The following is a 16,680-nucleotide window of genomic DNA, read 5'->3' on the forward strand; positions in this document are numbered from 1 at the left end:
TCCTTTATCAATTATACACACACTGTTTTGTAGTTGTTTTGCTTTTAGACATTTCATCACATTAAAACATTAAATAAAGAAATTAATAAATAAATGAAGGTATTTATTGATAATAACAAGCTTTAAAAATGAAGTAAAATGAGCAAACTAGCAGCTGGGAATGTCTGATTCTTTTTCGTAATAAAAAATAATAGGTTGTGGTTGAAGTATTTATTGATATTTTTATAAAGAATATTTTATTGTTGAACTCTGTGAAATCATTTTATACAACCTTTTTCGTTATTGAAAACAGTAACAGCTAGTTCAAAATTTGAACTGCAAAAGTTTTAACTTGAATCAAATATATATGAAACATCTTATTTAGAACCCACACCTTGTTACTAAAATTTTGAATATATGGGTTCAACAAGAAGTTATCAATTTTATATTTTAATTAACATATCGAATACCCTCTACTAGAAAATTATTAAATACAAATAAAAATATCAATGAAAAAAATATCATTGATAAATTACACTGATATTTACCGACAAAAAATGATATCGTTGTTTCTCTCTCTATTCACCGACAAATAATTTCTGTTGATGAATACCGAGGAAATTATAATTGAAAATCAAGAAATGAAGAAAAAAATGAAAATATGACATATCAGATTTGCAAATAAAATTACCGATGAAATATAATTTATTAATACTCATCATTGAATCCATCGATAATATTTAAATTATAACTGTCAGATGACTGCCCGTCTCCCTCTCCCCCATTTATTCTTCTTCTTCTTTGCAGAAAACAACACCATTTCCCCTGTTATTTTGTCACAAATCAAGCTCTTATCATCACAAATTTGGTCATCCTAACACTTGGTTTGTCAATATCCTTGTTTTGACTCAATTTTTTAAAAGATTCGCCACATCAAGTAAGCAAACCTGTCTATTTTTTATGATAAGTTTTTGGTATTTTTATGTAGTATATGTAGTTTGTTTGTGTGTTAACTTGTTTTATTATTTTTTTCTATAAAAAATTTTTATCTGAATATATGATTTGTACATGATAGGGTTTGTTTGAGATTTTAACAAATTATATTTGCTTGTCATTTGATGAAATTTTTTGTAACTTAAGTGTTTTATAATGAAATAAATAATAGTTTATTTAATGAGTACGTTTCATATTTTATCAATTTCATTGTTAAGTTGAAAATTTAGATAAATTTAGAGAAATTTGAATTTTTTAGGGAAAATAATAATCATTAAAGGATATTATTAAAATAGATTGAATAATTTTGAATTTAATCAATGATAATAATTAACCGGGTATCGATAATTTGTTTAGCTAACATTATTAATTAAAACATGTTGTTATCAATATTCTATACAGGTCTCAATGATGGCCACCATGGTTTGGTCAAAATTAATACAAATGTTAGATTTCATAACATTGACGATGTTTTTATTTTTGTCAAGCAATGCCAACAAGTTTATTACACATACACTCATTCCTTTATATAGGATCATTCTAAGGTTGATTGGTTATTCATAGTTAAAACCAAACTTAGGGGTCGTGTCTAAGTTGTTCAGAATAGTAAAAATGAAGTAATTGTGGGAGACGATGTCTTTCAACTTGATGAGTTAGTTGATCTATATCAAGTTGAAAGTAACAATGAATATTTGAATTTTGTTGTGTGGTTATTTTCAAATTAAATAAATGAAATAATAGTTATAAATAAAACCAATTGTGTTGTGGATTTATTTATTGATGCATATTTGCAAGTAATAAAATTTTAGATAGTCTCTCGTATAAGAAAGGTGCTAACGAAATTTTTTTAAAATAAAATATAATGATAGTATTATTATCTTTTTTATATTTAATTTGTTTAGATGATGAAAAGAATATTGTCATTAGATAGTAATACGGATAAGAGCGTTGCTGATTCTTCTGATAACTCTTGTAATGACAATAAATCGCTAGGTGCCAGCTGTGACCTCAGGCACATGCACCTTCTCTTAACACGTGCTTGAGAGGGGCAATTCACTGAGGGGATGCCTTGTTTGAGTAGCAGGTATACATTGGGAAATATATTGCTCAGTGGAAGCCCAACGACAACATATAAGTTTGTTTTTCTTTCTTGCTAGATAAAAAAAATAAACAAGAATGGATAATTTTTTAATAATTAATTGCAATGAACAAATAGAATTTAAAGTTTACAAATGTGGAGGTTCTCGCACGATGAAATCATCGATGAAAGTACTTTTGTTTCAGTGGAGTCGTGTTTTCAAAAATCTTGAAAAAATGCTTGATTCAGAAAGTTCACAATTAGTATATATATAAATAGTTTTTTATTATTTAATTCGTTTAGTTTTTTAATTTTAATAAATTAATTATTTTATGAAATTGATGTATAATGAAAAATTTTAATGAGAGGAAGGTGCCAACGCTATTTCCTGGGGAGAGTGGGGGAATCACAACGTCATTAGGTAAGATTGAATATAAAATATGATTTTAAGAAAAAAATCCATTTTTTTTTACAAACCAGGTTGCATGATTCTTGGTATGAGACGCGAGAAAAATCAATGAAATATACAAAAGAAAGAGGTCTTCCAGGCTAGGAAGATATGACCGCGTGGAGGGATTTCAGACCTCTGCCCATATTGAAGGCTATCTAGGACACTTATATCTAGCACATAATGTCTGAGCTTTTATGCAACGATCACAGACTGATACAAAGAATCAAACCATGGAGATTCATGGTTTCTTTACCACGCACACCAGCAAATCCATTTTGTTCATTTCGTATACAAAGCGGATGGTAAGATTTTGTTTTATTAGATAATTTTTTTTAAAAAAATTGTTGTATTATATAAAAATGTTTAACAAACAATAGCTTTCTTTTGCGGGCTATGGTGTTTGGACACAATCCAAGACTGATTAAGCTTTTTGTTGAAACCTATATGCAAAATGAGAACCATCGAGCGTGACATAGCTTATGGATAGCTGAGCTCAGAAGTTCGTGGAAAGTTGGATTTCAATAAATTTTTTCTTAAACTATTTTAATTTGCTGACTTGTTTTTTTTATATAAAATATATAACGCCTGGTTGTATGAGAGATACATGGAGGATCCTTCAACCCATCCAGAACTTGATTCGGATTTGTGGTTGGAGGTTGGATCTACTAGTGGACTTGATAGAAATTGAGTTTACGGTATCTCTAACACTACGGTCGAGAATAAGTGGACATGTTGTAGTGTATCGACCATTGGTTCCTCACAATTAGGATTGAGCCATCAATCTTCCACAATCTAGGCGATCATATGAGAACAAGTCCAAGCTCAGACAACCCAACTTAGGTCTGAGACAACTGACTTGAGGGATAAATTTAATCTCCTCGAGCAATTATTGGCAACCCTCACTAATACATGTGGTCAACCTCCTCGCCTCCTGGTTCCTACAAAGATCCACCTCCACCTCATCCTCTAGTTTCTATCTGCTAGATAAATTGTATTGAATAATATTTTATTAAATTAAAAATAAAAATTTGGGCTTTTTAATTCTTTTTGTATCGTTTATTTTAATTTTTATTAAATACAATATTAACATAATTTACATCACCGATGTAATGACTGAAGGACTAAGTCCCTTGAAAAGTTCTAAAGAGTTGGAAAAAAATTACATGATATTTCCCTAACAATTACAAACGAGATTACTGACGGACTAAGTCCATCAGAAAGTTCTAGAGAGTTAGGAAAAAATTACAAGATTTATCAATGTTAAATATAATTATCCGACGATTTAATTCTGCAGTAATACATATATGATCACCAATGGAATTATCAACAATTTATATTGTCGATCATTCCATCGGTAATATAATTAATCACCGATTGATATACCGATGAAATGGGTGCCAGTAAATCTTTTTTTTTCTGGCACTTCATTTTTGTTTGTAAATTTATTGATGATTATATTACTGATGAAATGAATAGTAACATATAAATCATCGATGATGTGTTTCCAACCACAATCTTGCGTCTATAATTTTGTTGCTAAATTTTATTCTAACACAATCAGTGTTTAAACATTGACAAAATATTTCATCGATGTTTTGCATATTGCATATCCTGGTAGTGACCGCACTAGAAAATTCTGCACAATCTACACATATTATATCAATGATTGCCACATGTCAACATGTCTCATAAATTCAAATTTTCTGCTTACTCGACGGTTTTATTTATTTATTTATTGCAATGATGCAAAGTTTCTGGACTCAAACACCACCTCATGAATTCCGGTCAACAAGTAAAATGATTTTCCAGGTTGTATATAGTTAGGTAATAAACATAGGGTTTCTAATTTATAATTGATTGATTCTTTTTAGGTGTTAGTTTGGTTGTATGTACAAATTAAGAAGCACACCTGCACATATGCGGTCCACAAACTTAAATTTAAAAGATTAATATAACATTCATATATGGTTCAAATTTATTGAGAGCATTAGAGGTTCAATATCAAATCAAGGGGAAGGAGGGGGGACCATGTTGTCGAAGTTGATAAGTTTTTGAGTTCTTTGACCCCTTTTCTTACACAAGTTTTAGGATTATTAGGAATTTTTAAAGGTAATAGTTATTTTTTAAAATAATTTTTATTTAAAAATATATTAAAATAATATTTTTTATTTTTTAAAATTATTTTTTACATCGATTGATTAAAATATATAAAAAATTAATTTAAAATTTAAAATTCAATCTTGTTTTTTTTTTAAAAAAAAAAACCGAGTCTTACATTGTTACCGTAACCCGAAATGGTTAGGTGTTGAAAAGAAGACCTAACTCATACCAGCTACAGCATTTACCCGTCAATGTGTTCCCGTAGGCCCCTAGCTTCAAATAACTGACCAAGTCCATGTCGCGATCTGCCACGTCATGTGGAGAATCTTATCCTACTGACCATACATGACCAACCATGTTGTCTCTTTGTCTTGTCATTATGATTTTATTGTATTTTTTATTTTTTATTTTTAAATTAATTTTTATATATTTTTAAAAATTATTTTGATGTGATGATATTAAAAATAAATTAAAAAATTATTTTAAAAAATTTTTAAATAAAAAAACATTTTAAAAACTAACATTTATCACATTTCAAAGCAAAACCTAAATGATATATCGTTATCTCTAGAAGCAACATTAGAATAGTTACTTTCAATTGCTAGAAACAAATAATTACTTAATTACTTAAAAAGGAAATGTGATTTTTACCAATTAATTTAAACTGATTTTTTAACTTTTAACTTAATAGAAAAGATTGTATGTTCATTAAAAACAACTTTAAACTGATAATAAAAATTTGTTATATAATTGAATTAAAAAAAATAAACATAAAAAATATATATGATAACAAATTTACTGCTTAAAGTAGAAGGAATTCTTCCTATAACAATTTATTCAAGTGTTAAGAAATATTTATTAATTGTTGTACATATATTTTAGAAATAGAAATCAATCGTGTGTAACAGAAGAGAAGTCTTTTTTAGGAACTAATGCGGTGGAAATAATTATTAATGATACAATTAGAGAATTTTATTGGTAATTAAAAAGGTATTAATACATATAATACTAAATGTAATAGTTTAAAAGCCTGTCATGTGTTGAGTATTACTAATTCTTCTATGAAATTTTATTTGATAATATATATCATGTGTGGGGAAATTATTACTATATATTAAAAAAAAATGATATAGTTATTCTAGAGGTTGGCTACCGCCCTATCCCCGGCTCTATAACTGCTCTTAAATTAAAAACTATTTATAAAATCTTATTTATTAATTTAAATTTTTTAATTAAAATATTTATTTAATATGATATTAAAATTTTAATGGCTAAATAATTATGGACTTAAAACTCTACATCTATTATATCTAATTAAATTAAGAAAAATAGGCATAATAATATATAATGATGAAACCGCACAAATCTTAGGCTTAACATCTTAAATTAAGTCGCCAATAGAAATAACTCCCATCATTAGATGAATTTTCGTTCACAAAACAAAACGTCATGTCAAGATTCCCCATGACGATGGTGCACATACACATAGACATGCATATATGACAGGCATGTCACACATGAACACTTCTATAAATGATCAGCGAGAGAGCAAGCAAGGGATAGCAACGTGTCTTTGTTTAACAGGACATCGACTTTCTCTTTATTCAGATGGTTGATAGCATAGGCAATAATAATTCAGATAAGGAATGGCTAAAGTACGACTTTGCTGGAGGCAGTACCAGTGATGATGGAATCATCAAGGAGCAAGACAGGTTGCTTCCCATAGCTAATGTGGGACGGATCATGAAGCAGATTCTGCCTCCCAACGCGAAAATCTCGAAAGAAGCCAAGGAAACCATGCAAGAATGTGTATCTGAGTTCATAAGCTTTGTCACTGGAGAGGCATCCGACAAGTGTCACAAGGAGAAGCGCAAGACAGTTAACGGGGACGACATATGCTGGGCTCTTGCATCCCTAGGGTTTGATGATTATTCCGAGCCCCTAAAGAGGTATTTATACAAATATAGGGAGGTCGAAGGAGAGAGAGCTAGCCATATCAAGGCAAGCAACAACGAAGAAAAGGATGATTCGTCGAAGTATAGAGGTGAATCTATTTTGAAGGCTACTGTTTATCCTCATACTCCATCGAAGCTCCCTGGGAATATTGATAGAAGTAATAGTCTCTCAAGGCGATTTTGAATTCTTGGAACAAAGTATGGTAATAGTCCTTAATTAGTCTTAAATATTGCTGGTATTGATATAGCTAGTTGTTATGATATTTGGTTATGGTTTTTTTTTCTTTTTTTCTTTTTTGTGGTGGTGATCGTAGTGGGGCATTGCTGATGAGGGGCTGGGGAGGCTGATTTAGCTGTCTTCGATCAATTTCTGTGAGCATTAAAAATTCTTGGGTTTGTTTTTGATTGATTGTTATTAATTACAGTAAGAGTTATGTGAAATTAAGGTTAAGACTTTGATAATGAAGTCCAATCAAGCTACATCCTGCTATTAACTCTTTCCTGCTAATTTTAATATCTTTGAGAAGGATTCTCTCCGTTTCCTTTTGTTTTTAACCCTAATTCACATGAGATAATTAATCCTTTAGGGTTGGAATTGCAAAAAAAAAAAAAGGAAAGAAATTCATGCTATGAACTTTCAAAATATCAATTAGATTTACAGCTGCCTATGGTACTCAAAACGAATCTTAAGTCATATGATTTGTAATTCTGAGCTTGTTTATTTTGATTTAAAGTATAATTAGGATGGATGGAAAATAAAGTAAATTGAGTGAAACATGAAAAAAATAATATTTAATTGTCACTTAATTTATTTATGTGCCAGTTTGGCATTGAGAGTGGGATCTAGTTGTATCGGTAACTCTAGGTGTAGCTGTAGTGGGGTTGTGATAATAATTGTATTTTAAAGTATTTTTCATTTTGAAATGCATCAAAATAATTTTTTTAATTTTTTAAATTTATTTTTAACATTAGTATATCAAAATAATCCAAAAATATTGTGCATGATAATCTAATTATAGAACCTTAATTTTATTCCATTCAAATTAAAAATGGTAATGAAAAATTATATTGTTAACTCAAAAAATATCTATATTATATCTATAATAAAAATTAATTTATGACACTAACCAAATATGAAAATATATGAAAATAACCTTTACATTGCTAAAATATACTTGTATATAAAGAAAGAAAATTGTATTGTTTTTTTCTTTTTTGAAAAATGATGGAAAACTTGCATTGAAAAACCATCATGAACCTTTAAATTTTGTTTTATAAAATCAGTATAAATTTAAAAAATTTAAAAACTAGTTTTTCAGTTTTTGAAATATTGAGTTTAAATAGTAAGTTTCAGTTTTTTTTTTCTGAAATCTATTTTTCTTGTAAATTAAAATATTATACCGTTTCTAAACCGTCACAAAACTTCTATTTTTTTTTTCCTTACATGGGGCTCCCTCCTACAAAAAAGTGGAGGTAACCAAAATAATGATGTGGCGTTTCAGGGTCAAAAACCCAGAAACCACAAGTATACCCGTTCTCCTAAACGGATTCTATATATTATATCGGGCTGTTTTGGTTTAATTGTAAATAAGGATGGATATATATATATATATATATATATATATATATATATATATATATATATATATATATAACTTAACACAAAAGTATATATAGGAGGCCTTCGACATTGTGGTGATCATATGTAAGAGAATATTGAAATCTCTTGAACATGAGATCTCAAGTTCTTGCATTTATTTTGTACTACAAAATGTAATAAAATATATAAAATCTCAAGATTGAAAATATTATGTCTTTCGTATACACAATCCGGAAAAATCCTGCCGTCGTGTTTAAAGCATCCAATAATATAAATATTAACCCATAAATCGTACAATTATGATACTGATTACTGTTTCATGAAGAATTCATAGTACTGGAATTAATCCCCCTGTTGCCGTCTCTATGTGTTTTTCATTAATTTTCATTACAAGTCCGTATCCTGGGTTCATGTTTCGCCATTCATGCATATAGCCATGTGATATTCCTGGTAGACCATATATTGTCTATGGTTTTTTTGTTTTGTTTTTGAAAGCCCTAGATCCGGGACCACGATTTTAAATGTCTCGAACTATCCTAGTTTGTCGTGATCTCTTTCACACACACACACACATCAAGTCTCGATCATGCTGCAATTTTTTATATAAATGATTTGGATCATCTTCCCAAAAGCGAGGATTAGTCAATATTGTCTAGATTCTTAGAAGATAGGGACGAGATCATGGAGAAGCTATTAGAGTAAACATTACTAGGAAGGCTTTCTGGGGTTTGTAAGGCATCAAATTCTACTTTGGCCATTTAATTTATTACATATGCTAGCTAGCTGATATTTCCTTGATAACCACTAAAGATCATGAGAGAGGAACAAGATTTACGCTTTTCTTTCAATGTTGGGGAGCTATTCCGTTCTTCTTTTACAAAAGCTAGGAAGTTTTCATACTCGTGTGGCCTTCTCGAGCTAACAGATTAGTTTTTCTTCTGAACTATCTTAAAATTTCTCTAAAATGAAATACACAAATGCCCATCTAATACACGAATAGAAAACCAGCAGAAACCACTGTTTTTTTGGGTATTGACGAATTTTATCACTCGTTACAGTACCCGTACGCATAGTGTACGGACTACAGTCACACCCATGAACGGGACAAAATGGAAGTGGGTATGAGCACTTCTCCATGTGACATCTAGCAGTCGGGCATGTATTGCCGATGTGCCTCAGGACACGTGGTGGAGTTGTAAATGGTGCAATTTAGCTAGCTAGTCTAAGCAGAAATATTTTTGCCGGCCACCATTTTGTACAGGCAGATTATCTTAGTGATGCGATCATTCGAGTGCCATCAATAATTGGTTCTTGTCTAAAGCATTTCGATAAAGGAGAGAGTATCAGAATCTTGAGACGAATTGCTCCTCCGTATAAAACTGTGGTAAATTTTGTGTGTATTCATTTCAAAAGTGAACAGAAAACAGAATTATTTCAGCTAAGACTTTATTCTTTTATAAAACTCTTTAAATTTTTAGTGCCGTTGGCTTGCTAAAACTTTTCTTAACCGAGCGAATAGGAATTTGTGCTATTCAAGGATACCCTTTGTTCTTGTAATATTAATAATCGCAGAACACATCTTTGCGAGCCAAGCGTAAAAAAACGTTAAAAAAAAATCATCTAATTTTATGATAGATAAGAACCCTAACTGGTTTTTATGTCTACTGGAAATAACTGAAGTTACTGCAACGTTTTGTGGAAGTCCCTCCTGCAGAATCTGCAGAAAACACAGCTACTACATCGCTGCCCTGCACACAGGTGGTTAGATATCGTATGTATACAACAGTGCAACACTTGCATGAAAATGTATGGTAAATTAGGGAAATCATTGCTCACCGCCTAATTCGTCTTAACAAGTGCTCGATTTAACATTCTATATATGGTATTCTAGGATTCATCATTTCATATCTCTGTTTATTCTTTACAAAATCAATATGATCTTCACGAAGTACATTTCTCTTTATCTGCTATCAGCGGTCTTGTAGTGTAGTAATTACATCTAAGCTTCTAGAGTTGGGCTTGTCTTACCATCAGCACTTGATTTTATCTTACAGCTCGTAAGTCATACCAACCTTAAGCATGCGCTTGTGAGGAATGTCAAACACCTTCTCACTTTGTCTCAAGTTTTTCTTCAAGAAATTGTAAGCGTAATTGATTAAAATCCTATCCCCCAAACTCGCTCCTTTGCTTGCAATCACTTCATTCTCACCAATCAAGTGAACAACACCAGCACGGCATGCTTTGTCGATGATCTCTATCTCTCTCTCTGCATCCTCTTGTTGCTTCTCTTTTTCAGCAGCTTGCTCCATCCTCATATCTTCAACTTGTCCATCATCTGGTTCTCCTTCTTTCTCGGTCACCTCCCCATTAGTGAGAAATGCTTGGGAGAACCAGTGCTCGTTTCTGATGAACTCCTTCAATTTTTCAGCTAACATTCCCTCGAAAGGCTCTTGTTCATTGCGCACGTCCGTGTATCCATATCTGGCCACACAACGAAACACATTGAGCTCCTTTGGTTCCACTCTACGAAAAAGGAAGCGTTCTTCAGCTGGAACCTTGCCAATTGGCAGAGTCTTGATGGATACGAAAACAAGGACTGAGTGGAGTGCAGGCACATTTTCCACATAGTGCTTGAAGATGGGTGGGATGCCGTGAACAAGTTCGGAGTAGAACATGGCAAGTCCAGGAAGCCTGCTAAAGTTCCCTGCAGAAACCTCCATCAGCTTGTCTGGAGAAATCTTGTGATCAAGCTCGTAATAGTACTTTCTTCGATACACATTGTTCCAGCTATACATTATAGCCATTAGAACCCCAGCAAATGCTAATGGTAGATATCCTCCTTGGTCAAATTTGTAGAGGACAGAGCTTAAATACAGAAGCTCCACAGTTCCAATTGTAAGCACAAAGACAATTACATGAAATATGTTGGTTTTCCATATCATTAGCATGATGAGTACCAGGAAGGATGATGTGAGAGTCATTACAAACACCACGGCAATTCCTGTAGTTAGCAACTAATTTATCAGCCTCAAAGAATATATTAAAAACAATTATGGGTGCATCATCTGACATTTGAAAGAGGCTAAAATAATCTGTGAAGAGCTGCGGATTACCATATGCATTGCCAATCTTTGTAGTAGTCTTAAAGCCAAGCGTGACACAGACACATGCCACCATAAGAAGGTAATTGACTTCAGGGATGTAGACTTGCCCTTCATACTTAGCCGATGTGTGCACGATTTTCACCCGAGGGAAGCATCCAAGTGCTAGTGATTGTTGAATTATGGAGAATGTCCCCGAAATCATGGCTTGACTTGCAATAATTGATGCCATTACGGCCACCACAAACATTGGCCAGTACAGTGGGTCTGTATATAATGCAGTTGCCTTGAATGGTTAAAAAACTATGGTTATAATGAAAAATTAACAGACAAGGAAATTCATCAACCTGGAATAGACTTGAAGAAGGTCGCTGAGACAAGATCGTTGTGCTTTCTAAGAAAGGCGGCTTGTCCAGCGTATGCCGATATGAGAGCAGGGTATGTCACAACGCACATGCTTATTTGAATGGACCGAACTGTGAAATGACCAACATCAGCAAATAGTGCTTCAGTTCCTGCATGCAAGTTTTTAGTTAGTGGCTGTCTAATGAGCAAAAATTTAAGAGCTAATTCATATATAATCAAGCAGTATTTGTTGTTTGAATTGAAAGAAATAGAACCTGTTATGGCAAGGACAACGCCACCAAGGGAAATCCATGCATCTTTTTTGTTCCTCCTGAAATAATCAACTATGTACATTGGATTCAAAGCTTTGACCACTGCTGGATCATACTTGAAGAGATTGTAGATGCCAATACCGCCAATCAATGAGAACCAGACACAAATCACAGGTGCAAAACTGTAGCCCACTTTATCTGTTCCAAATCTCTGAACCATGAATAGGCAGATTAAGATCGCTACCGATATCCAAACGATGCTATCTGCATGCGCAAGATTGAACAGTATGAGTAGCTTTTTCTTCTCTTTTTTTTTTTTAGTTTATTTGAATTATTACTTAAATCTGAGTTAATGATGCAGATTCAGGGATTCCTCTGCTCTAAATTTACTGGCAAGCTAACTCCATTATTTAACAGTCCTCAATTTGTGGCTATGTACTTTATCACTAGAGAAATTCAACACACACATATATATATCCAAAAATCCAAATGAAGTTTATATATATATATATATATTTGCGTTTTTGTTAATTTAGAAATTCATTAGGCCTCTGATGATCAATCGAATTACTAGATCTTATTGACTAAGCATTTGGGTTGTAGCCATGAAAAATGATTGGAATTGACCAGCCAATTATCTATCAGGAAAACAAAAAATCACAGTAAAATCAGCAGCAGCGGCTTGCAGCCGCCGCCTTTGAAACCCAAACGTGAAGGATTGTACTACTTACTCTGTTGGATAATTTTAATACGCTAGTGTATCGGTTTATGACTTTGTTATTTTATGTGATGACGAGATTATAATCGAAAAGGTTTATTTGACTAAAATCCCAATAAATAAATACTGAAATTATACAGTAAAAACTCATCTTTCATTAGCTGATTACTTAAAATCCATCAATAATTAAAGAATAACTTGGGCCAGCATGTCTTCTCACCTCAACAGTAGAACGAAAAGACTAATGAACAACCTATGTCATCTTTTGTAGCTAAACATAGTAAACTATTAGAACAAATTCTGTCCAAGACCGGTGGGTTTTGAGTTTTCCAAGATTCAGATCTCAATCGCCAAAAATTATAATATCCTAAGAGATGGGAAAGATTCCATTCAACGTGCTGGTTACTCCGGATGTCTAGATTCTATGGTGCAGTTCAGAGACATGAGTTTCAATGCTAGCTTGGGTCATTGTTTAAAATATATACACGCATGCTGATAATCTGTAGCTTGGGTCATTGTTTTCAATGCTAGCTTTTGTCTTCAGCTCTCTTGTCAAAGTAAGCGGTATGATTAAAATATACACATGCTGATAATCTGTACCTTGGGTCATTGATGATGCAGCTTCCTTGATTCCACCCACAGCAGATAAAACTGTGATCAATTAGCAGGAGATTAGGAGTGTGTTTTAAAGTTTTTTTTTAATATTATTAAGTTTTTTTAATTTTAAATTAAAATAATATTTTTAAATGAAAAATATTTTGTTTGATAGTTACAAATATTTAATTACAAGATATATATGGTTATAAATTAGTAAATTAATGGTAAATAAAAAAAATCTCAAATTGAAAAATGATGGATTGAAACCTGAGATGCAAGGAGTGAGGACACCATCCCCAATAACCATGGAAGTACCGAGCATCGTTGCAAACAGGAGGAAGAGCTTAGCAAATTTGCTTTTTTCCAGCTTAGATTTGAGCTTTGATGCCCTACGTAAACGCTTGCTTGGCAACTCCAGCTGGAAATTGGAAACATCGCGGTCTTCAACTTGTTGACTAGGGAGCAGACCCACTTTGGCATATCGGCATATAAGTGAGTACAAGGCAAAAGTCCCTCCTGGAACATTCAAGTTAATGACCACGATGTGATCAGTGTTTTATTTTTATTTTTTTTCATATCAAAAAGTAAGATTTAATCAAGCCCAAAATATAAATGAACATACTGCACGCATCTGGTAATGTTTATTCAAGATTTGCAGCTAGCTCCAACCAAAAGATCATTCAAACTCAACTAGTGCCTGCTAACGTAGCTGCTCATGCTTTTCAAATATTGACTAAAACCTCTTGGCATAGGGTGCATGATTTGATTTTTTTTCCCTTTCTCCTGGTAATTAAGGACATGGTATTCTATGACTGACGTATGATGGGTAGATTCAATGCTATTTGGCCCACTTCTACTGGACAAATTTAAAAAAAAATCAAAAAGAAAGAAAGAAAGAACGAACACCACCACTGTGGTAATAATAGTGCTCATAACTCGTCATTTTGGCCACATCTGTATATATTATATTGCTCATAGTTTTACTCCAAATGCCGCACGGCACCCTCCGATCATCATTTTCCCATTACTGACGTGTTTCGTGTGCTAAACGAAAAGTATCTAAACGGTATAAAAAGCTGGAAACACAAATCCCTAGCTTTGAAGTGGTATTTTACACTTCATATATACTCTTTAAAAGTATTTTTTAACTGGAGAAATAAAAAATAAAAAAGAGTTTAGGCTAATCCCAAATCTTATGAACATAGACTATAAAGTCAACAGAAAAGGATAACAGTGGCATATCTCTTTAATAATAATTAAAAAAAAAAAACAGTGGCATATATGCATATCTCTATCTATCAGATCAGCGAGCTTACCGTCGCCGTTATCATTGGCCTGTAAGACGATTAAGACGTACTTGATAAGAGGGATCAAGGTGAGAGTATAGAAAATCAAAGAAAGTACACCCAGGATGTCATCGTTGTGGTTGATCCCCTTGCTGAAGGTGCTGGCGTATACGTACAGAGGTGATGTACCAATATCTCCATACACTATTCCTATGCTTTGGAATGCTAGTTGCAAGATCACAGACCAACTTGCACCCTTTAGGAAAACCAAAAACAAATGAAGTTAGACGATAATCATTTTGTACAAAGAAGAAATGAAACAATCAGCATACTTGAGGATTTAGGGCAATGATGATGATGATATAATTACTAACTGAAAGATATGGGATTAATGAATCAGTGAGTGTTTTTGTCTAGTTATAAATATCCCGTGTTTTTATTTTGTCAGGTGGTAAGCAGAAATGGAGGCCGACCTTGGAGCCGTGGACTTGACGACCAGAAAACTTGCCGGATTCCATTTCCAAGGAGTCATTCCGGCGCAACTTTTGCCAAGAAAGTTTCTTCCCGTTGAGTTGTGGTGAAAACTCTTCTTCTCGGCTTTCTTCATTGGTAGCTTTTATTGCTTCATCGGACATTTTCTCTAATCTATATAGGCGCAATAGAATTTGATCAACAAATTCACAGCTAAAATATACAAGAGGAGGATTTGAAGCCTGGGGATGGAGTTCCTAGAAGTGAGGATCAAGGGTGGTATTTATATGAAGAGAAAAGAGAGCCACCATACGTGTGATCATAGCATGGCCCACACCACACGAGTGATGCATGAAGTAAGGGGGCATCGAACTTCATTACAATCTTCATCAACTCCCAACGTGATGTCCGAGGTAAACATGTTGAGATGGTAAATGGTCCCCCATTCGATCTCTTTAATGTAATTTCTTGTTTCATTTCTACGTTTCTTTTTTAATTATACAATCCATCCTTCTATTTTTATTTTCTTGTGGTCAAAATCTATGGCTCAAATTATATATTATTATTTTTACTACTAAATAATCTTCATATATATCAGTTTTATATACTTAATTTTGGTCAAGATTTTTATTTTTCTTTCCAAATCATCTATATTTAAATTGATATAATTATGGGGGAAAAAAATCCTCGCTCCTTTACAACTCAACCGCGTGTGCCTCCTTTAAAAATCCATTATTATATATATACATAACTTTCTCGACAACATTAATTAATGCGGCTTGGTTTATACACATAATAAAAATCAGTTGAGATAGAATTAATTTTCTTAAATTTAGTGATTTTTAATTTAATATTGTTAAAATAATTAATATCAAACACAAAAAAAATGTTAAAATTCTGAATAATTTGTATATTATGAGTGTTTAGTCTTAACCTAAATACAAATAAAATATATATAGGTTAAACTAAAAGTATTATTTTACCCTTAATAAATAAGACTATATAAATATTATTTAACAGATATGGTGTTTTTCATTATTAAAATAATTGTTTAGTAACATTTACACAAGTTTTTTGGCATGAAGTTTTTTGTTTTGGGGTACAAATTCTTGGCTTAAAATACGATGCAAATTCTTGGCTTAAATCATTGCATTCAAAATTAATGATGAGATTGGAAATTAACATGATCAATCATTTTTAAAACAATTAAGACGATACCAATCCAAGAAAATTATAATTAACAATAAAAATTGTCATAAATAAGATTTACTTGAAATGTCATTGTAACCAAACTGTAGTATTAGTAAAACTTTCTTCAAAAACAGAGTTGTTAAGAGATTTGTAAAAGTTACCGTTCAAATCAATTTCATAGTAATTGATTAATGATTAGAAGTTTCAGATTAACATATTAAAATTAATTATACACCAAAGCGCAACAAGCCTGTGATTAAGGTTCATGTGAAAGTGCAATTATTATTAGGTCAAAAGGAAGGATACAATGAAACTTCATATTAAAATGAAACTTTATGTTTTTTTTAGTGAAAATTCAATTTTTAAAAAACATTATCACAGCAATCTAGTATTTTGTAGAAGGAATTCGGGCTGTCAAGTAACGGATCCAAATTTCAAGGGGCCTAAAAAGACTTTCAAAAAACCTAAAATACCTCAAAAAAAAATTAAAAATACCCCGACTTGGCTACCATACCCAAGCCCAACTCCTACCAAGATATATGG

At 32.2% G+C, this 16,680-nt stretch overlaps 2 protein-coding genes across 2 annotated transcripts; one reads left to right on the plus strand and one right to left on the minus strand.

Moving 5' to 3' along the window:
• The first annotated feature begins 6,054 nt into the window (after positions 1–6,054).
• Positions 6,055–7,022, plus strand: LOC133683161 (nuclear transcription factor Y subunit B-1-like). Its single transcript, XM_062106698.1, has one exon. It carries the CDS (start codon positions 6,210–6,212, stop codon positions 6,738–6,740), a length of 531 nt encoding a protein of 176 aa, XP_061962682.1. The 5' UTR covers positions 6,055–6,209; the 3' UTR covers positions 6,741–7,022.
• Positions 7,023–9,999: 2,977 nt separating this feature from the next.
• On the minus strand, positions 10,000–15,187 carry LOC133681862 (potassium transporter 5-like). Its single transcript, XM_062105033.1, has 8 exons — positions 14,949–15,187; positions 14,506–14,731; positions 13,457–13,705; positions 13,193–13,243; positions 11,878–12,138; positions 11,605–11,772; positions 11,270–11,524; positions 10,000–11,157 (listed from the first exon to the last, which is right to left on the minus strand). The coding sequence occupies exons 1-8, from the start codon at positions 15,108–15,110 to the stop codon at positions 10,205–10,207; spliced, it is 2,325 nt and encodes a 774-aa protein (XP_061961017.1). The 5' UTR covers positions 15,111–15,187; the 3' UTR covers positions 10,000–10,204.
• Positions 15,188–16,680: the final 1,493 nt, after the last annotated feature.

This window comes from Populus nigra, chromosome 2 (genome assembly GCF_951802175.1).
Source record: "Populus nigra chromosome 2, ddPopNigr1.1, whole genome shotgun sequence".
In the NCBI taxonomy this organism is placed as follows: domain Eukaryota; kingdom Viridiplantae; phylum Streptophyta; class Magnoliopsida; order Malpighiales; family Salicaceae; genus Populus; species Populus nigra.